This window comes from Magnolia sinica, chromosome 10, assembly GCF_029962835.1.
Source record: "Magnolia sinica isolate HGM2019 chromosome 10, MsV1, whole genome shotgun sequence".
NCBI classification, from domain to species: Eukaryota; Viridiplantae; Streptophyta; class Magnoliopsida; order Magnoliales; family Magnoliaceae; genus Magnolia; species Magnolia sinica.
Window position 1 is genome coordinate 437,713 of NC_080582.1, and position 22,635 is coordinate 460,347.

The window sequence follows — 22,635 nt, forward strand, 5'->3', positions numbered from 1 at the left end:
CTTCTTCTTTTTTATTGTCATTAGGTACAAATTGAATATTATTTGTATGACTGTATCAGTTATCTACATGTCCGTCATTTTATTCTTTCATCAACCAATAACTGTACACTATTTATATACTTTTATCATATAACAGTTAATATCTACATGTCCGTATGCCTGCTTTTCTTAAGTTCCCTTGTTGAACACCCCATGTCCATGTTCAACCAACACGGTGAAGCATATGTCCAATCTCTCCTCTCTTTTTTTTTTCTTTTTTCTTTTTTTTTTTCCTTTAGAAATTAAGAGTTTGGACTAGATACTTTTACAGGGCCCAAACTGAGTTCCAAGACAACCAATATGTTTTTGAGACTCAGGATGGCTAAAACTATAAAAGAAATTATCTTTTGGAGTCCCTTACATCAGCATGATATAGAGAAGCAGGCTGCTCTGGCGGTGCAAGTGCCCCATACTTTGAGTGATGCTGAAGCCAGCTATAAAGATACTTCAATGCTGCTGATCGCTCCAACTCTGCAGAGTCGCAAAGTGCCACAAAGTGAATCAACTGATTTCATGCTAGTCATAATTTGAAATATGAAATCTTCATAAAAAGCAACTTATAGATGAATATCATTGAAGAACACACCATACATTCATTGTAAGTTTATGAAATTAGGACCTCACATCCAAGATTTAAAAACTCAAAAACTTGACTCGGACACAATTTGTGTGAAAATAATAATAATAATAAAGAAAAAAGGGGGGAAAACAGTGAAGAACTAAATGAGATCTTCCAATCATGAAAGCTCATTCTAAATTGATTTTTCAACTTGTAGTGAACACGACATTATTGAGTACTCAATCTAGTCTTTAGTACTTTACTATTTTGAAAAGACTACATTCTTGAGCACTGAGTATAGTCTTTTGCATCAAAAGACTAGATGCTTGAGTACTCAATCTAGTATTTTGGATTTTATAAAGCCAGTTAGCACCTGCTATGGACATCAGTCAATATTCAGTCAAGTTGATTCAGCAAGTTCTTTTGAGTACTCAATGTAACACTAGCACCAGTGCGCCACAAAAGCACGACATTTTGTTAATGTATATCACACCATTCAGTCTCTAACTGTAGAAACTGCAGAACAGAATTTTCAGCAAATGCATAGCAATATGTAGCTAAAACATTAGAAAAGAAAGTGTGGCAGAAAAATTCGTCTGAAAAGCTCAAAGATATTTTAATATGTAACAACCACCATAGACAGGCATATGATTGTGAACAGGAATTTAGAGGACTCCAGCATCAGTAAAATGGACCATATTTAACACAGTCTGCTAGCTTCTACACACAGCAACTACATGGGTAATCAGTTACTAACCATTAGTGTGACTCACACCAAGAGCAAGAAGCACTTCCAGGTTTGTTGGGTCTGCTTCGTGTGCCCGCATCATTGATGCAATAGCCTGCAATAGAAACATATTTCTTCAGATGAATGCATCTAAAACGATATCCTTGCTGAATGACAACAACATCAAAACTCCTCCTCTTTTTTTTTTTTAATTTTTCGTTTTTTGAGAAGATAATATATAATGGAGAATACAAAAGTTGCCAAGGATTTCATTTCGCCATTCCTATAAAGATGACCATGAATAATACACACCACTATGGACAACTTTATGAATCTGTAACCTATTTCATGATGGCAGGGCTTACAGCTGCAAAAGACAAGGAGCATCTCAATAGACAATAGTTGCTCTTTTACTAAAATTCCCGTAATTCTAGGACGACTGATAGTCTAAGAAAAACAACAACACAAGGCAAGGCAAAATAACTAGAGAAAAAATGCACCCATGAGCAACTTTGAAGCATAGGAAAGGAAACAAAATGAGCATGCACATGCACACAGACATGCAAACGAAATCGGACCATTCAGTACCATTTCTAGAGTTATCATGAACCAAGATTTTGAAAGTTCTATTCTCTATGCAAGATTTAGAATACATAGTTGCACCAAGCATCACAATGGCTGGATTTAACATATTGGTCTGTCACAATCCTAAGAATGGTGTTCAACAGAAAAAAGTGTGGTAAGAGAACATACATAGCTTGCACACAAATATCTGCATTGAAATTCCACAGAAAATTAAAGAACTTCCCTGAATTTGATGCTGAAAATGCCGGGAAAAAGAAATCACCTGTTGATCATCATCATTTTCTGCATGTGTTATTCCAAGCAACCTCCAACCTTCAGCATTGTCTGGATTCTTCAGTACCTCAGCCTCTAAAGCCAGCACAGCTTCACTTAGAAGCCCTTTACGAAAGAGTTCCTGGCCTTCTTTCAATGGATTCGGATGACCAACATAAGGGTTCATATCAGAAAAGAGATAGACCGATCTTGAAGTATCCCGTTCCTTCGCAATCATTACTTGCTCATCTACGAACCTATGACACAGCATATTGGAATACAAGCAAAATATAGAGATGCGTATCACATTAACTGACAACACAAACTCCAAGAGAGAAAATGATGTGTTGAGAAGAACAATCGGAAAATGAACAGATTCACTTCATTTTGATTGAGCATGCATGTGTGCGCATGAGGATGTTGGGGTGTGGGGCAGGGAAAACAGGTAGGGGTGGGGAAGTTGTCTTATAACATTGTCCAAACTCCTCCAAGTTGTGGACCCAATCTGATATTGCCTGAGTGTGCAGGCTACTCTAACAGTTGTTTCAAAGTAGGGAATGCCCACAGGTAGAAAGAAAACACCAATTTGAAATCAAAAGAAAAACAACTTGAATTCAAGTTGAATTGAAGGCCTCTCTTCAGAGAAAAGCGTCTTTCCCTAATCATCCTTAATAAGAATTAAATAGATGGTTTCTACAAGAGGCTTTCCAAGTGTGCAGAAAGTATTCAAGGAGCAGAGAAACTCGGCATTATCATAGCCACATCACATGCTACAGTAGAATTGAATTGTGACAGACATACAGAAGTCCATGCTCCAGTAAGAAATGTGAGGACAACTAGTGGAGAGACAAGCAAGTTCCCAATTACTACAGGCTTGCAATGGAGTCGGCATTAAGCCCATACCTTTTCACATTGGTTATGGATGAGTTAACAAGGCATTGCAGGAAGAGATACCTTGGTGCATGTTGTTTGCAAATGACATAGTTTTGATTGAAATGACAAGGGAGGGCATAAACACAAAGCTAGATTTATGGAGGGGTGCTTTAGAATCTAAAGGATTAAAAAATAGTCACACTAAAATGGAGTACGTGAAGTGCAAATTTAGTAACAATATGAGTGGGAACAAGGAATTAGTTATGATTGCTGACCAAGAAGTTTCCCAAAATGACCACTTTCGATATACTAGGTTAATAATTCATGAGAAGGAGAGATTGAGAAGAATGTTGCCCATTGAATCCAAGTGGGGTGAACTAAATGGAGATGTGCCTCCGGAGTTTTATTTGATTGTCGTCTACCACTCAAACTAAAAGGAAAATTTTGTAGGATGGCTATACAACCAGCCATGCTTTATGGGACAAAATATTGGGCAGTTAAGGTATGACATGTTAATAGGATGAGTGCATCTGCAATGAGGATGTTAAGATGGATGAGTGGCAAGACATGGATAGAATTAGAAATTTATGCAATCAAGGGAATTTAGAAGTACTCCAATGGGTAATAAGATGAGGGGAAGCAGACTTAGATGGTTTGGTCATATGCAAGGGAGACCAAGAACTGTGTCATTTAAGAGTGAGTTGCTACAAGTTGAAAGTTCTAAAAGGGGTAGGGAAAGGCCCAAGACAATGTGCATGGAAGCGGTAAGAAAAGACACGATGACTTCTAGTCTAACTGAAGTTATGGCCCTTGATAGAGTGGAATAGCATGAAAGGACTCATGCAGCAAACCCCAATTAGTTGGGATAACGCTATGATGATCATCATATATTGAAGTCCTTGTGAGGCAAAAGTGGTTGAATCAAGAAACATATCAAGGATATAATTTTTGACAGTCAATTGAACATACTTATCATATGAGTTAAACCAATCATCAGCTGAACTCTCCCCCAATGCACCTTCTTTGACCTGCTGCCCAAATTCTTCCGCCCAGTCCTGAACATTCAACTTGGAGAACTCATTGACCCACTGGTCATCAACGGCTTCAGGATGTTGGTGCGCATTAGCAAACTCATTCGCCCATGCATCGGTTCTATTTGAAAGCTGAAAGAGAACCGCTCATTAGTAAACTCATTCAGCCATGCATCGGTTCTTTTTGAAAGCTGAAAGAGAACCCAAATCAGGTAAAAGGAACTTATGACTAAAAACAGGTGGGTTGGATCCATGATTCATGCAATTTGAAATTGCTAACTAAATTCAATTTTAGAAATGAAATCGTGCAAAGGAAAATAAAGGGAAAAGAAGGGCTTCCAGTGGAACACCTGAAAACCAATGTAATATCCAGAACAAATAGGAATTATCTTCAAGACAAACCACTTGGACAGGACAAAATTCCACTACTTTAAGCAAAGAGACATCACCATGAGCTATCAATCTAAATGGACTAACATTGACCATCGGTTCTTTCAATCAAGCCTTTAAACCTTGAAATCATATCTCAAGAGTAAAATGATAATAAAACAATAATAGTAATTAAAAATAAAAAAGCAACTTGCCTCTTCACGTGCAAACTGGTCAGCCCAAGAATTTGGCCCATTGTACTGCTGGGCATATTCATCAACCCAATCAACAGAGCGAACTGCTGGTTTGACTTGATTATCATCTATAATAAGCTCGCCGCGACTCATCTTTGAGACGAATTGAAGGAACTTGGAGTTCTGTGCATCAAGAAATAAAGAAACACATTGGCACTAAATAAATGTTATAGAATATCCTGTCAAGCCTAATGGTTGTTTAGTAACTAATGGCATATAGAGCTGAAGCTTCTGATCATATTTGATATGAGGACTGATCACCTACAGGCAATGTCACCGCAACTTGAATTGTGGTACCATCCTTCTAACTAACATGACATTTGGGTAGGACATCTGTCCTGTGAAAACGGTACATCCCACCCAGAAGATCACCGTTCTCAAAAATCAGGCACATCTACTCAGTATGTGGGCCTTGTCTATTGATTCCAACTATATGGCCCATTTGATGGGCAGAGCAGCCATACCAGGTGATCTTTTTGGTGGATCCTACCATTTTCATGGTACATATGTCCTAAGAAAGTGGCATGTTGACAGTAAAGATGGTATGGCACCAGTAGTTGTGTTGCCACTGCCTGCACATGGTCAGTTTTCATTTGATGTATTCCCTTTAACAAGGATGTTCATTTCAAGGGCAGAACATATATTAAATATTTTTTGAGAATTATAAGACCAATTTAAATCGAAATGCATATTTAACAATTTAATGCAATAGAAACTTGAAGGGTATGTACAGCATCATCATCGTCACCGCTGTCATCACCATCATCATCATCTAAGCCTTATCCCAATTAATTGGGATCGGCTACATGAATCATTTTCTGCCATTCCACTCTATCAAGAGCCAAACCTTGAATTGGATCACAGGTCATTGGGTCTTTCCTTAGTACCTCCATTTCATGTGAACAAGCCATCTAAGTACACTTTCCCTCATCTTATTACCTAATTGGTACTGTTCGGGCAAGTGAACTAAAATACACTAGGCATCAAGTTCCAAACTCGGGCAAGTCGACAAGGCTCCATCCTCCCAAGTACCAATAGAAAACCAATTTTCTAAAAGATTGGAATATGTGATGACTGACACAAGTCATGAAGCCAGAAATTTGGCAGAGTTGAACTCAGGAATTGGAAGACTAATTTCCAAGTCAAGTTTCAAAATTGATTCTAATGGTGTGTGTGTGTGTGTGTGTGTGTGTGTGTGTGTGTATCAAGTACCATTAGAAAACCAATTTTCTAAAAGATTGGAATATGTGATGACTGACACAAGTCATGAAGCCAGAAATTTGGCAGAGTGGAACTCAGAAATTGGAAGACTAATTTCCAAGTCAAGTTTCTCATACCAAAACACGTTGTATCAAAACTAATTTTTGTGACATGTCATATAAGAAGAGTAAATCTACTAAGATAAGAAAATCACATCCATTCCACTTTTTCTTGAAGAGGGGGATGAAAACAATCGTCAAATTCTCAGACAGCTTGCTTCATTCTCGGATGGTTTCTCATTCACCTTAGTTGATTTGTGGGCATGACGATCTCACACACAACTAGTTTTAGATGAAAAACAAAAGCATGCAACCAGCAGGGTGTGAGATCCACCATGAAGTATGTGAGGCATGCAATCCATCCAACAAGGTTACTCCATCATAAAAATAGGGCCCAAAAATCATGCTGATCCAATCATTATGTGAGCCACATCCCACATGATAGAAAACAATGGATAACCACCCAAAAACCTTGAAATTCACAAAGTGGCCTGCTTGATGGTTGGATCGGCATGATTGACCCTCCCTCCCTCATGTTTCGGAAGGTTAACAAGTGTAGAAGCCTAGGAAACAGGAGAGGTAGTTGGAGGCATTAGAGGCAACAAACCGCAACATAAGGTTCATGCAAGTCATTAACGGCTACATGGAAAAGGCCATATTTTTAGCACCTATATGTGCATGGAGTCATAGACACTGATGCATGTGTCCTCATTTATTCTACGTGCACAGAATCACTGATGACTATTATATACAGGAAGCTATGTCCTCTATTTCCTCACTAACACACTACAGGGATGTTTGATTTTTCAAATCCTCAGTAAATACTGGTAAATGCATCATTATTACTCCTTATGCATGTTTGATATTTGGTGAGTATTTTCACCTCAAAAACCAGTTGGAAAGGGACTGACTTAAATATGTGGGCTCCACCGTGGTCTATGTGACTTATCCATGCCATCCATTTGTCTTCCCAGAACATTTTAAGGCATGAGCTCAAAACCAAGGCAGATCCAAAGCTCAAGTGGACTACACCATAGTAAACAGTTGTCCTGAAACATCCACCATTCACAGTGGTTTCCTTCCTAGGTCCCACATTGATGTTTATTTGTCATCTAACCTGTTCATATGGTCATACACAGATGCAGGAAGTCTGATTTAACTACTTGGATGTGGGAGATTGTTAACAGGTTAATCACAGTAAATCAAATATAATAACATGCTGTCCAACCATGATCTAAAGAGTACCAAAAAGGCAATAAAATTCAGATTTTTGATAAAATCACAATCTCACACAAGAATGAATCATATGCATGAAAACATTAGGTCCCATGAGAGGTTGGAACTCTCACACTTAGGATAGGCATAGTTCAAGTTCAATGCGCAGATTTGGCACAATTAAGGGCTAGGAAATTGGGGGAATAAGTTTAGGTTTTCAGTTTTGGAGATTAAATGTTAGGAATTTAGGGATTTAGGAATAGGGATTTGGAGATTTAGGAATTAGGGTTTGTGGGGAAGTACGGTTTTGAGAACTAGAAAATTGGGTTAGGATTTTAGGCTTAGGATTAGGGATCTTAAAGGGGGAAAGGAGCAAGGATTAAGAGGGAAAAAAGAGAGAGACGGAGGGTTGGCCGTATGGACAGTCATACAGTCACACCCATACGGACCTACGGTCTAGGGTTTGGTCCATATGATCGTATGGTGTGAATAGGTTAGGTTTAAGTGGGTTTTGGATGTGATAGAGATGGGTTTTGGTTGAGAATAAAAGAAGAAGAGGTAGAGAGAAGTAATGAGGGATTGAAAGAGATGGAGAATGAGAAAGTAAAAGAAAATACCTCAATTGTAGATGATGAGAGAAAAGAATAAGATAATAGGTTTCACACCCTTAGATTCAAACCAAAATAATCTCTTTTCACAAGAGGATCTCACTTCACATGAAAGAATATGATTTTCTAAGCAAAAGAGAGCTTTTCGTTCTATTTTCTAAGGTTTAGGGCTGGACGTCCCCCCTTTATAATCTCGTAAAAGTTTTTTTTTTTTTCTTTAAAAGACACTCTCCGGAAAGATTTCTTTAAAAAAAAAACCTCACTTAAATAAAAATGTCTCACTTATCCTATAACGCCATAAAACATAAACCTACTAATCCTAAGTTATGAATAATCAACAAAAACATAAAATATACTAATCCAAACACACATGGTCACAGTGATCAAGGATCACAATGATCCAACCGTACGATCGAAGGATCCACACAATCCAATGGTCAAGACTCCTCAAATAAGTAGCCCACATGCATCTTCCTAGTGTAAAGTCTTCAAAGATGCACAATCATGCATGTGGGGTCTTCAAGGCCTTAGTGCAGCCCACCCGAACCCATGTACAAGTCATCGAGCCCAAGTGAAGGCGAGGCCGATCTCCTCCTCTGGTACACTCTAAATGGTCGAATGTCCACATCATACACACACCTACCATTGAAAACTTGTTGGGGGCCTTAGAAGTTTTGGATCAAGCTGATATTTTGTGGAGTGATCCACTTGAGTGTTGGATCTGCCATGTTTTTTGGCAGATACCTTAAAATCAGCTGGCAGAATAGATGGACGGCGTGGATAAGCCACATACATCACGGTGGGCCCCACTTTTTTAGGCACCTCTTCTTGGTTTCCATGACAACTATTTTCAAAAAGTAAAGCGGTCAATATCTGCATGGGGAATGTTGTGCGAAATAGGTAGGTAAATAATTGTTACTTATTTCTCAGGTTTACAAAGGTAAACTTGAAACCAAACACCCCGACATACTTCATAGCATTATATGCTAAACAAATGAAAAATTAAATAAAATAGATGCAACAAACTTCAGGACAAAAACATAAGAAAGGCCTGAATGATTGAAATAAACCTGAAATTTGGGGTCACTATTCTGAGCTAACGTATGCGCGAGCATCCGAGTCTGTTCCATTGCTGCAATGTTGGCAACATTTGCACCTCCCATTTGACCAATTGATGCCATCTGAGATTGTTCCTGTAAACGAGCACAACAAACATCAAGCTATGCACCTTATAATCCATGCAAGAGAGGAAATTAGCGCAGTACAGATGAATGGAAGCCACTATATACACCCACTCTGACTGCTTAATACACCCATTCTTTCTAGTTGTGGGTATCCAATACCCAAGTTGTGCTATTCTACAAACAGAAATACAAAGGAAAGAGAACTTATCAACCGGAATGCATGTAAATAGCATTTTCCTAGATGAATAAGAATGAAAAACTCAATGTCGGGATTGACCTTTTTTTTTCTTTTTTGATAATTAGGGTTGATTAATTGAACTTGGATGAAGTGACATTTATCAAGGGTAAAAAATTAAACAGGTAAAAAAGGGATGCCTTTGAGAGGACAAGTACCTCTGCCCCTAATATTGAAGGTTAAGAAATCAAAACTAGTGTTTTAAATAGCGGTAGCATGTTACGTAGCATTCTACCTACACGATACTTCTATTTTTTAATTTAAAACCAGAAATATATATATATATATATATATATATATATATATGATTCATTTTTTCAAGAATAAGCATGTTCAAACAAGCTATTAACTAGAATGTGCTAGTAACTAGGATCCCATGTGCAAGCTATGATGTGCTAGTAAATAGGAAATTTTTCCAAGAAAATTTTTTGTTTCGCCAAACAACAATTTTAGAAATAGGTCCCAAACTTTTAGGAAAATTTTGTTATAATACAGACAAGATAAATAATGTTTCCTTTCCCACAGTTTCACGGAAATGAGGTTTTGCCAAGAAATAATATTTCCTTTCCCATGCTTTTCACAAATCCAAACAGGGCCTTACGAAACATCTTTGGAACTGCTCTACGCATATTAAAAGATTAACTTTTACTGCCAAGAAATATCAATTTCAGTGTTTTGCCTGAAGCTAATTGGGAAAAAAAAAAAAAGGAACCATGGACACAGTGCTGCCAAGAATCACCAGACTAGGTAACCGAAGTCAAAATCGAGGAAGATAAAAAATAAAACTATATATATACAAAAGATGGACTTTGAAATTCCTGGATCAGAGCAAAAACAAAACCAGTCAGGTCTCAAACACTCGTTGACAACAAGACAAATGACATGTTAACTTGAAGCAGTAGGCCCCATGTTGTCAGAATCCCAATCAGAGAGGAAAAAACAATTCATTCCTCACAAACAGGTTAGATATTAAATCAAAAGAAAAAAGTTTTCTGACCTGGTCAAATTCAGATGCCCAACCATTAGCACCATGTTGTCGTTCAAATGAGTCAGCCCAGGACTCAGGGTTGCCATGTGCTCCCTGCATGCTATTATATTCACCAACCCATCTATCTGCAACACGAGTAGCCACAGATCTTGAAGCACCTTGGGACTCAGTCCAATATTCTTCCAACTCTGGGAATCTTCCAGGTAGATGCCCTTTCATCCGAAGATCATTATCAATATCCAAGGAATGCAGCAATGCATTTACCTAAGAAAGCAAGTGGAAATAAGTATACTAATATCACAATGAAGTCTGGTTATATGCTAAACAATGGATGCACACAAGGTAGCTGTCAACAAGGCAAAAAAGGTAAGAATAAAACGAGGAAACAAGGGTAAATCGAGAGCTGCTCACACCGTGCATAGAAACGTTAGAATTGAAGAATAGACATGATGGGTGTCAAACCTGTGCATTGATAAAATCTTCACTCTTATCTGCAAAAAAGTGGCGTGCCATGACGCTGCTACGATCACGTATACATTGTTTGTCACCTTCAGACAATCCCAAAGCTGGAAGCGCCACTGGTCGAAATGGAATACCACCTTGGCTACTGCCAACAAAGGCATGCAAGAAACTAGACAGAACTCTCTGTGGTGGCCCTGCAAGATTGAAGATAAAGGTGTAAAATCATGAGGACTATTTCCAAGGCTTAAAAAACAATCTGTCGCATTTACCAAATATAGTTTACTATGTTATTGTTACCCGAGTACTGGCACGGGTATCAAGTACAGCAAGGAACAGGTTCGGTAGATCCTCAAAATCCCAATTCTCAAGATATGGGCATGGCAAGAATTGGTCACTGCTCATAATTATAATCGTGTTAAAATATGTCTAACATAACACAAGTTCAATTTGTTGCCCAGCCGCCACAATTCACAACGTATTCTAAATAAATGATAATTAATTAACTACAAAGTTCAGAATCCCAATAAACCTGGATTCAAGTCTTCATCAAGGGGAATACCCTATCCATGTCAACTCTGGTAATCTGACTTTTTGAAGGGTCCAATAGACATACCCATCCCTCCAATAAATGAAGGATTCTTAATTTCTATATATTATTCAGTGAAGTTTGACGGAGTTCTATCTCGATACAAAGCCAGTGCAATGTCAACTACTTTTTTACAGATTTAAGTTGTATTCTAATAATCAACATAATGGTTCAGACTCCAAACAAGATAACCATAAGTGACTTGGTGTAAAGAGAATTAAGACACAATTATTAACATCTTAATAAAATCATAATTTAGTTATCTTTTTTTTTGGAACTATGACGAATTTATTTCAAAGAGGCCATAAGCCTAAAGAATTACAGAGAAAGACAGGAAGAAAAAAAAAAAAAAAAAAAGAAAAAAAAAAAGAAAAGAAAAGAAAAGGAGAACAAAACACAAATCTGCCCAATTTTTAGAAAACTGATCCACCCCAACTGCTCTTGATTCTATCGCCCATTCCTTTACTAGCTCTATAGCCACCTTACAAGCCTCCAAAGAACCTCCTTTTTTATTTCTAAAACACTAATTGTTCCTTTCCCACCATTGAACCCAAATCCCATCCAAAAGACAGCTGTCAAATTTTCTTATCTAATCTTCCATTTGCCCCCTCCATTGCATGACCAAAACAAAGAAAAAATAAATAAAATAGAATCCAACATAACCCACTAAATTCCAAATTTAACAAGAAAACCATCCCACACTTTCTTGGCAAACTCGCAATGAATAAAAAAGATGATCCACCAATTCCTCATCTTGAAAACACATTAGACACCTTCAAAAGAATCATACTTCTCTTGCACAAATTATCGACCATGAGCACTTTGTTTCTCCCTGCTAACCGAGCCAAAGTGGCCACCTTTGGAGGAGCACCATAGCGCCATAGATAAGCTGTGTGACTAAGCTCGACAACAAACACATGTACACTATTGTGTTTTCAACTAACTATCAACTCCTGGTATTCATCTAATCATGCATGTAAATAATTAAACATTCAATCACATAAGCATAATTAAATAGGTGTGCAAATACAATCCCAAATACAAGCATATATAGTGATTCGATTTCCCCACTCAACTCCCGGCAAACGCACTCAACCCATGTGTACCAAATTTCACTGTCAGGGGTTTTAAATCAGGTTAACCTTTAACCTTTAACCCTTACAATCCTACACGAGGGCACCCGCAAGAGACCGTGTGGTTTTCTATAGGCTCGCTACAAACCTCGGTCCTATACAAGAACTTATTGATGTACACTCCCATCAGAGGCCCCCGCAAGAGACTTTAGTTGGTTTTCTATAGGCTAACCAACAATCGCGGTCCTAATCCAAGGACCCACGTTTACTCCTGTCGGAGGCTCCCACGGACACGGACATTAACCTGCAAACACTCGTGCCTGGCGGCCTATACAAGGACTTGATTTAAGCCATATACAAGATCCAAAGTCCTACACAAGAACTTGAATTTAGGCCCTACATAAGATTCAGGTCCTACATAAAAACTTGCATTTAGGCCATACACAAGAACCAAGGTCCTACACAACAACCTAGTCGAGTTTGGGTCACAAACTCTTACACTCAATCCTTTACAAGGAAAAAGAGTATATGGACACCTACACTTGACAACTTACTTGTTAAATTGAGCCCCTTTTGTAAGGTCGTCTTAGGTAGCTTGATCAATGCTCTCCCGTGCTTCAATCAGCTCACTTTTTCTCCCCTGATCATGATATAGATGCTTCGCCAGGCATGTAGTACTCCTTTACGGTGGGAGGTTGATTGAATCTCCTATAACTAATGCGAAGTTGTATTTCCTAGAGGATTCACCTAGATGGGTCTTCTAGAGGATTTAGACAATGGTATGCCCAATGTTTTAAATAGCATTATCGCGTAATGTATTGCACCCTTGGGATACGAATACATATTGGTTATCACATGGGATATATCGGTTGTATCGCATAATTTATCATTGATGTTGGGAAACATGGAAACATTGGAAAATTGGTTGAATTTTTCAATGAAACTTCAGGGATAGTTGAAAAAGACATCAATACACACTTAGAAATCAAAAAATTACAGGAAAAAAAAAAAAAGGTGCACATAAGTCCTAATATATACGTTTTCCAATTGAACTCATGCAAGTATATTTAAAGTCTATTCATATAATTTATAAACATAAGAAGACATGTATGGAAACCCAAGCAATAAATTCAAAAGCAAAAGAAGAATCATTAGATCAAGTTACATACAAGTTTAATTTTGTGTTTGGATACAAAGATTGCAACCGATTTGTGAGAAATTGAGAAACCCATCTCCCCCAAATCTCGAAATAGAAGTTCCAATGATTTTTCATGGAAAACATGAAGAATCATAGATTTATAACCATTTGACACTGGTTTAACGTGATTTATGGCAAAAACATGGATCAAAATTTGAAAACGCTCACTGGAACGAATAGGTGGCATATATTGACATTACCTGTGCGTTTCGCATCGCACAGGTGGGATACAAGATATATCGTGGGATATATTGGCTAATATCGTCGATATTTAAAATACTAGGTATGCCTATAGAGGTTGAGTCTAATTTCCATAAAGTGGTGGAGTTTAAGCTCATCTTCAAGGTGGACGTTGGAATCTTCATTAGAATGTTAATCTCAAAGAATATGACTTATAACTCAATGGTTTAGAGGCTTGGGATGACGGATATGATCATAGAACATCCTAAGCTTCTATTGCACCAAAAACCCATACAAATGCCTAAGAACTGAATGTCGTTGGACAGAAAATGGGCAGATAACGGCTCTTTCGATGCCCTTGATAGGTCTTCGATGCCCTTTCTTCATCCGAGAGCTCACCTCGTTTTAGGACATCAAGCCTTTTGAATTTCTTGTAAAATTTTCGAAGATTCCTCTCCAAAATCCCCAACACTCTTTTCCAAACATTTCTCTCTCCTTTTAAGTATCTTCGATTTCTGAAAAAGAGAGAAACTAGCTCCTCCCTAAACTGAGAAGGAAAGCCACCATTCCTTCACTTTGTTCGAGAAGTCCTCCACTTCTAACCACACAAGCTCGAACCTAAATGGATGCGCCCCCCAATCTTGTTCTTCTGTCTCCAATATGATCAAGCAATGGTCAGATCCTCAACATTTTTTTTATTTTTTTTTGAAGAGTCACAAAAATTATATTAAAAGAAGAGAAAGATACACAGAAGAGTGGGGCCGCTAAGGAAGCAAACCACCTAAGCTCCAAGGAAAAGAAAATTACAGCCCTTAACGTTATCTACATTAGTAGCCCATTCTAAGATAAATTGTTTTGCTCTGCGCACTAAGGACTCCACCGATTTTGAATTGTTTCTAAAACATCTTCCATTTCTTTCTTCCTAAATAGTCCACCAAACAGCCAAAAGGGCTATTCTCCAAATTAGAGTTCTTCGCTTTCCTAGGCTGACACCATGCCACGCCTTTAACAGCCAACCTGTTGTGTCGGGAGAGCACCATTTAATTTCGAAGGGGCTTAATATTTCTGGCCAAATCTGATTAATATGTGAACAATGAATGAACAAATGATCAGCCGTCTCTTCTTCGACCATGCAGCATAGACACACATTAGTAAGGATCATCCCCCTCTTCCTCAATTGTCGACCGTAAGCACCTCATTCTTTCCAACCAGCCACCCGAAAAAAGCTATCTTAGGAGGAACCGAGTAGTACCAAATCTGATTTGTCATTGTTTGTTCATCAAGGAAGGGATTTCTATCCAGAGTTTTGTACAATGACTTAACCGAAAATAAACCAAATTTATCAACCCTCCAAATTAACTTATCTTCAGACAAAAGATCTGGCTTACTTTTTAAAATTCGATCAAGGAGGGTCGCATACTCTGCAATCTCCCAATCCTGTAAATTTCTTCTGCATTCTAGATTCCATTCCAAATTCCCGCCGGATAAAGAAAGACACTTTGCTACTGATATGGCTTGGTTTGAAGCAATGCGGAATATGTTTGGAAAGTCCACTTTAAGAGCTACTTCTCCCACCCATATATCTTCCCAAAAACGAACGTTTTCTCCATTTCCAATGTCGAAACTGATGCCTTTGAGGACCTCCTTTTTCATGGCTAGGACACCCTTCCAAAGGGCCAAGGCCCTATAAGAAGAAGAGTCCTTGGTCCACCAACCTCCCGTTGAACTACCATACTTGCTTTTGATTAACTTGTTCCATAAACTCCCCTTTTCAGTCCCTAGCCTCCAAACCCACTTGCCTAAAAGAGCCCTCTTCATTGTCTTCAGAACTTTTATCCCAGCTCCTTGAATGTGCTTGCACGCCTCCTTCCATTCTACCAAGTGGAATTTCTTTTTCTCCTCTTTCCAATGCCAAAGAAAGTCACGTCTAGATTTTTCCAGGATATCCAGGACCGAGGCGGGACATCTGAATAAGGACATAAAGTATAACAGGAGGTTCAATAAAGCCGACAATGACAAAATCCCCAAAACTCTTTTCTATCCAGAGCCTCCCCGACTATAAGGAAAAGGAAAGGCGATAACAGGTCCCCTTGTCATAACCACTTAGAGCTTTTGAAAAAAGCTTTTGGGGAGTCGTTTAGAAGAACAGAGAAGTGTGCCAACCCCACGCACTCTCCTATCCACCCTTTCCATTTCTCACCGAAACCCATACGAGATAACATATACTAAAGGAACGCCTAATCCGCATAGTCGTATGCCTTCTCAAGGTCAAGCTTGCATAGGATACCCTTTGATCTAGATCTGTGGCTGGAATCTAAACATTCATACGTTATTAAGGTATTGTCGATGATTTGTCTGCCCGGAATGAAAGCGCTCTAGTTTCTAGATATCACATTCCCTACCACCTTCTTTAAGTGAGATGCCATAACTTTAGCGAGGATCTTGTATGGGCCTCCAATCAGACTTATCGGTCTAAAGTCTTTGAAGCAAGCCACACCCGGAAATTTGGGGATTAATGCAATGAAAGAGGCTCCAAGCCCTTTAGAGAGACACCCTCTTTCGTAGAATTCGTTGAAGAAGTCCATAACATCACTACGAAGTTCTTCCCGGAACATCTGAAAGAATAGGATTGGGAAGCCATCAGGCCCAAGAGCCTTGTCTCCTCCCAAGTCATCCACCGCTACCTTGACTTCTTCTGGCGAGAAGGGGACCTCGAGATTTTTTATGTCAACTCCCGGTAACCTGTCTACCTGCAGGAGATCTAGACCAGGCCTATTACAGTCTTCTCCCTGGAGCAAGTTGCTAAAAAAACTAACTGCCTCTTTCGCAATTTGATCTTTATCTTCAATGCGTATGTCGTTCACCTCTATGCTATTGATCATGTTCTATCTAAGATGTGCACTGGCTACACTATGGAAGAACTTTGTGTTTTTGTCCCCCTCTCTGATCCATTTAGATCCCGAGCGTTGCTTCTAAGTAATTTCATCTTCTAACACTCTAGTTGAAATATTTTGAATAATCTAGATTCTATTTGTCAACTATTCTGTTGACATGGAACCTCCTTCCACACTAATATCAATTCTGTGTAGGTCTAACAATAGCGAATCCATTTTTCTCGCCCTTATACACCAATCCTTCGCTCTCCACTGTTTAATCTTCTCCTTCAGGAGTTTTAGTTTGCTGCTCAACTAAGTTGCGGGAAACCTGCTATCTTCAGCCATGAAATTTCGAACCTGAAGGGTTTTGGGCCCCAGCTCTGATCTTCGGTTGTGAGGATCACCGGGTAGTGATCTGATGCGGTTCTCGGAAGGACCAACTAGGACACTAAAGGAAATGACTCTATCCAATCAGTGGATACCAAAAATTTGTCCAGTTTGGAGAGAGTCAGTTTCAACCTCCCGTTGGTCCAGGTGAATCTAGAGCCTAGTAGGGGAAGGTCCACTAGCTCCTGGTCGTTGATCCAAGAAGAAAAATTCCGCATTGCTGGAGAAACCTTAGTACCGTGGGATTTTTCTTCAGCATATCTTGTAATATTGAAATCCCCACATAAGCACCAAGGCCCGTCGAATCTGCCCCTTGTAGCACTAAGTTCCACCTAGAAGTCGTGTCTGTTGTCTTCAGATATAGGACCATAGACTGAGGTAATTAGACTGAGGAGATCATAGGAGTTGTTTCCCCAGGGATCAAACAAATGATTTCCACGCTACTAGGATACCTCCCGGACTACCAGATGCATCCAACATTGCCCATTTTGCATCTTGGGCCTTCCAGAGAGAGCCCATCAGCTGATCAGAAAACTTTTGAACCTTCGTCTCCTGGAAAAAAAAAATCACATCTGGATTGTTTCGCCCGCATGTGTCTTTGAGGAGTATTCTTTTCTGCTTCGACCCGACTCCTCTAACATTCCACGAGAGGATCTTCATAGAGAAACCGAACTGCCCCTTTTACCTGCAATCCCTATTCCGATTTGATACCATTGGATGTATTGAGAGAAGAGGTGAGGCTGTGAAGTTCCCTGTTGCTACAAGATCTAGAGGGGCGCTGTTTAGGGGATCTTGTTCCTGCTAACGGTCATCCTCGGGTCTCGACACAATGGAAAAGGGCAATGTAATCTTCTAGGCAGTCCCCGAACGATAGCCCTAAAGATCGTCCCACGCGTCCAATGGCATTTTTGATCCATTTTTCCCCTGAATGATGTCAATCGAGTCGACCCTCTGAGAGTCAACGTCTGCCCTCGTCGATAGAGTGTGCTTTATTTCTTCTGAAATATTTCCTACCCGAATCTGCAAGGGTTCTACTTCAATGAAGCCTTTTACACTTTCCTCTTGAAAGAGAGTGGTTCTTCTTCCTCCCACGTCAGTGGCATCGCACCGAGGAGGAGGGAATCATGGGTAACCCACCAATGTGGATCGGGGGGTCGAGAAGAGCCCAGGCCCAATTGACACAAAGGCGGGGTGATCTTCCAAGCCACCATGGGAAGGATCGGGGAAGGGGAGTCTCCTAGACGAGAGAATTCTCCCACTAAAGACGCAGAGGCTTCTCGAGCTTTTCGATGGAGAAAAGGTTCGGAAGTAGGGTCTGAACCTAAGGATTGGTTGAGGTCAAAAGTGGATAGGTTCGAGTAGTCCGAAGCAAGGTTATATGACGAGATGTCGACAGCCAACACTTCTGGCGCTCCCGAGTGTGGAACTAGAGAACTTTGGTAAACTAAAGGGAACTTTTCAACCCAATTTTCCGAAAGCAAAAAACCAATCCAACTTCAATTTGACTACCCTAGCCTTCTAGTTAGACCACGTAAATTTAACTTTCCCCATTGGAAGGTCAACCATCTTGTTTTTTAGTATCCATTCAAAGAAAACTCTCATGCTTCTAATAATATGGCTGCAATTTGATTTTTCAAAAGAGAATATCACAACATTGAAGTCGCCTCCCACTACCCATGGCATCTGCCATTTACTTCAACAAATGGAGTTCTAACCATAAAGCGTGCCAAAGACCCAACCTATTTGGCCCATATATTGGAGTAAAGACCCACCTAAAACCTGATGATACATCTTTAAGTAACAACGATAGAGAAAACTGCCCCTCCCAGCTGTCTTCCATACACCACAATTTAGAATTCCAAAGGACTAGGATTCTGCCAGCTGAGCCATCAGCATTTAACGCTATCCACTCTTTTCATTTTCTTTTCGAAAGTGAGTTCACCAACCTCTGATCTGCCACCTACAACTTTGATTCCTGAAGAACCACTATATGAGCCTGGTATTTTTTCGCATTTTTTATATTTCCCTAATTTAGTTATTACAGACAGACAAAAAAAAAAAAATTTTAAAAAAGCACAGGCAGACATTCAAAGGTTATGGCAGAAAAACTGGCATCAGGAATTTCCAATGGTACACCCATTTATAGCCAAACAAGTTTGCTAATGTTGCCAGACGAGAAACAAAGAAGGAACACTAATGCACAGCATAATCATGTAAGAAAAGGACACAATAAATACCAACAGCATCTTTGAACCTACCATCCAAAGTGGGTTGAAGTTGAGACCTAACACCATTGTTGTAGAGCTGCTCAAACTCAGCAAACTGTACTTGACTCTCACTGCCATGAACATGGGGAGGGATTGTGGGGCCATGAATCTCTTTCCAAGCATCTGCAAGACCTTCATGAAGTCTGAAGCTGTGGAGGAATTCTGAGTTTTGGGCATTTGGATGCTGAAACTGTTGATGCTCGGTCTCAGATCCCGGAAGTGTTGTCAAAGGACCTTCAGTCCTATAGTCATGAGAACCATCAGGACCCGTAAGCGTCGTTCCAGGAAGTTCATTCAATCTTTCCTGTTTAGACAGTGAATAAAGATCAGGTACAGAAATGATGGATAAAAGATAGAAGAAATGATAAGAAAGAAGTGATCTCGGCAAAATAAAATAACTAGGAAGAGAAGATATGAGGCATTGCCTGACAGATGTCAAGAGAAATTTTAATTCTGATTACCGCTGAATCAGTAGGAGTATAAATTACAGACCACTTTTAGCATGGCTTGATCACAATTACCTACTTCCACAAAGCCTTTTGTTTCTCCTTTTTCATACTGAAGTGTGAATGTTATGACAAACAACCCAATTAGAGAGTGAGATTATTGCTTTTCCTATCATTCATCTACATATTTTATTCAATTACAAATTGCTTGAGAACAAGATACCATGGTAGAATGTAACTCATTGAGCTCTCGGTCACTATGCTACAAGACATTCAATACGTTGCTCCATGGATTCTTGATACATTCAATTAAGTTCCATGAGAACATTTGATGTGAATCATCCCAATGTCTTTAACCAAGAACTCATAATTGGCCAAAACAAGCTAAAAGAAAGAAGAGGCTTCCTAAAAATACTATTTCAAAATTTGGAAAATATTCTATTTGGGAATTAAAAAAGCCAGACTGAACTCTAAGATAAGATTTCTCAAATTGGAATCATAGAACTCTGCATGCTAGTTCAAAAAGAAGCTTTTCAAAAGAAATGGGAAGGTCAAGATTCTGCAGAAATTGCAACTGGGGCTCAACCCAGACTCGAAAATAAATCAAAATGAGTTCAAAAGGGAAGCGTTTTTCAAAGAAGAAGAAGAAGAAGAATTTTTTTTTTAAAAATCTACAAAAATCTCAGCTGGGTCTTAAACATAGGCATCAAAACCAACAAAAATCAGTTCAACAAGAAAGATTTATCAAGTGGTCCTTGATTGAATTCTGTGAAAAGCACACCTGGGTCTTTAATCCAAATCCCAAAACCAACCAAAAAGAGCTAAAAGGGGGGATTTTCTAAAAGGGCATATTTGAATTCTGCGGAAAAGAACTTAAAACCCAACCCAAGAACCAACCAAGATACCTCTAGATGAAGATTCTAAAAATGGTATGTCATGATTCTACCAAACTAGCAACTGAGTCTTCAATCAAGTTCACGTCTAGGACAAGATTTCTTGGAAGGTTATAAACAGAATTCTGCGGAAAAAAAACTCACCAAAATGAATTCCACAAGAAGATTTGTCAAATGAGTATTATCGAATTCTGCGGAAAAACACAAACCCAGACCCGAAAACCACCCAAAGACGATAGCAGAGAGAAGATTTCCAAGAAAGGGTATTGTAGAATTCGGAGAAAGAAAGGAACCTGGGTCTTGGTAGAGGAGCCGATTAGGGCGTTTGCGAGGGTGCCAAGGGGATTTGAAGAAGAAGATGGAGCGCCTGGTACGGCACAAGCAGCTCCTCCAGTCACGAGGTCTCGCATCGCCATTTCTCTCTCTCTCTCTCTCTCTCTCTCTCGATCGACGGTTGGATTTTTTCTTTTTTCCTTTTTTTAATCCTTTCTGTTTCTTTTCTTGGGATCTTCTGCTTTTTTCGAGGTACTGCTGATGAGCAGTGACGATTGCAGAGAGAGAGAGATTTATAGGGATGTGAAGAACGGTGCCTGAGCGTGTTATCTTCTATCGCTGATAAGAGAGTCGTCCGTAGTCGTTCTTCCCAACCGTCGGTGCGTATTGCGAACCCCCTTCGTTCTTGAGGAGAAAACGCGGGCAACAGCCGATCATCTACAGGACCATCTCTACCACCAGATTTCCATCACTACCGTCAAAATAATGTCCTTCTCCATGAAGATCATGTTTCTCAAAAATCAGTGCGATCTGTTCTCTTAGTGGGTCAATCCAGTATTTATAGTCAAACCGTCGGTTTCCCATTGATTAATACCACTGTGGCCCACCCAATAATCGGATCAGTCTGATTATTTATACCACGTGAATCTTCATGGTTGGGATAATGGTTTTGACGGTACTGATTTTCTACAAAGGGGCATGTTTGTAGGAAAGCTGGAACGGTATCACAAGTGGACGCGGATTGCGTCCTACCCCCGCCCGGACCCTAATCCGTCCGGGCAGGGTTCTGTCGGGCCCACCATGATGTGAGTGTTTAATCCACGCCTTTCATCGCTTTTATCATATCATTTTAAGTTAGGTATCTAAAATTAAAGCAGGTACACACCTCCAGTGGACCACACCGGAGGACGCTGCAGTGATACTAACACCCACCGTTGAAACCTTTCTAAGGGTCACCGTGATGTTTTCTTATCATCCAACCTATTAATAAGGTCGTGTAAACGTGGATGAAGTGAAACTGTGGAGCCAATCTGATGTATTTTCCTTATATCCACGCCGTTCATCTGTTTTGACAGGTCCCCTAAAATGAGGCATGTCCAAATCTCAGGTGGACCACACCACAGCAAATGGTGGTAGCTGAATGCCCACCATTAAAAGCTTCCTGTGTGCCACCGGAATGTTTATATACCATCCAAGATCACATATAACGAGATGATGGGACCACACAAACATTAACTTGATACAAAACTTCATTGGCCCACAGAAAGTTTTTAATAGCGGATTCAATCACCACTGTTTCCTATTGTGTGGTCCACCTGAGATATGGATTCGCTGTATTTTTGGTTTCATGTCCTAAAATATTCTCGCAAAACGGATAGGCTGTATGGATATAAGACATACATCCAGGTGGGGTTACGGTCAGGATAACGGAAGCCTCTAGTGCATAAAGTGCACACTTCTCCATAAAATGACGTAACTCATGTGTGGCCCACCATCTATTGATCCACACCATTCATCTAGAGAGGGCCAGGTATCTTCGCAGTTGGGTGAATAAAAGAAAGAGAACTAATTGCAGCTTGTGCTACAATACCATCTTTCCCACTAATTGATACGTACGTGGGACATCTGTGCCATGGAAATTGGCGGCTCAGATATAAAGATCAATCTTCTTGAAAATAAGGCTACTCCGATCATCAGGTGGGCCACAACGTTGGAACAATTGGAGAACCGACCATATGACTGTATATGTGGCCACGTAAAGACGCCCGATTTTCTACGGGAAGTAGCACGTTTGGTAGGACGTGGATTGCGTCCC

The 22,635-nt window shown here is 39.6% G+C and overlaps 1 protein-coding gene across 1 annotated transcript in view; it reads right to left on the reverse strand.

The window, feature by feature from the left end:
- LOC131257672 (peroxisome biogenesis protein 5) overlaps positions 1-21,113 on the reverse strand; it is a 31,713-nt gene extending 10,600 nt beyond the window's left edge. Inside the window, exons 1-10 of the mRNA XM_058258459.1 lie at positions 20,840-21,113; positions 19,199-19,511; positions 10,641-10,834; positions 10,188-10,442; positions 8,842-8,964; positions 4,651-4,812; positions 4,005-4,198; positions 2,173-2,419; positions 1,356-1,440; positions 401-510 (exon numbers count right to left, since the gene is read on the reverse strand). Of these exons, the coding sequence (XP_058114442.1) occupies positions 401-510; positions 1,356-1,440; positions 2,173-2,419; positions 4,005-4,198; positions 4,651-4,812; positions 8,842-8,964; positions 10,188-10,442; positions 10,641-10,834; positions 19,199-19,511; positions 20,840-20,962 (1,806 nt within the window). The 5' untranslated portion in view covers positions 20,963-21,113. The remainder of the gene's footprint in view (positions 1-400; positions 511-1,355; positions 1,441-2,172; positions 2,420-4,004; positions 4,199-4,650; positions 4,813-8,841; positions 8,965-10,187; positions 10,443-10,640; positions 10,835-19,198; positions 19,512-20,839) is intronic.
- Positions 21,114-22,635: the final 1,522 nt, after the last annotated feature.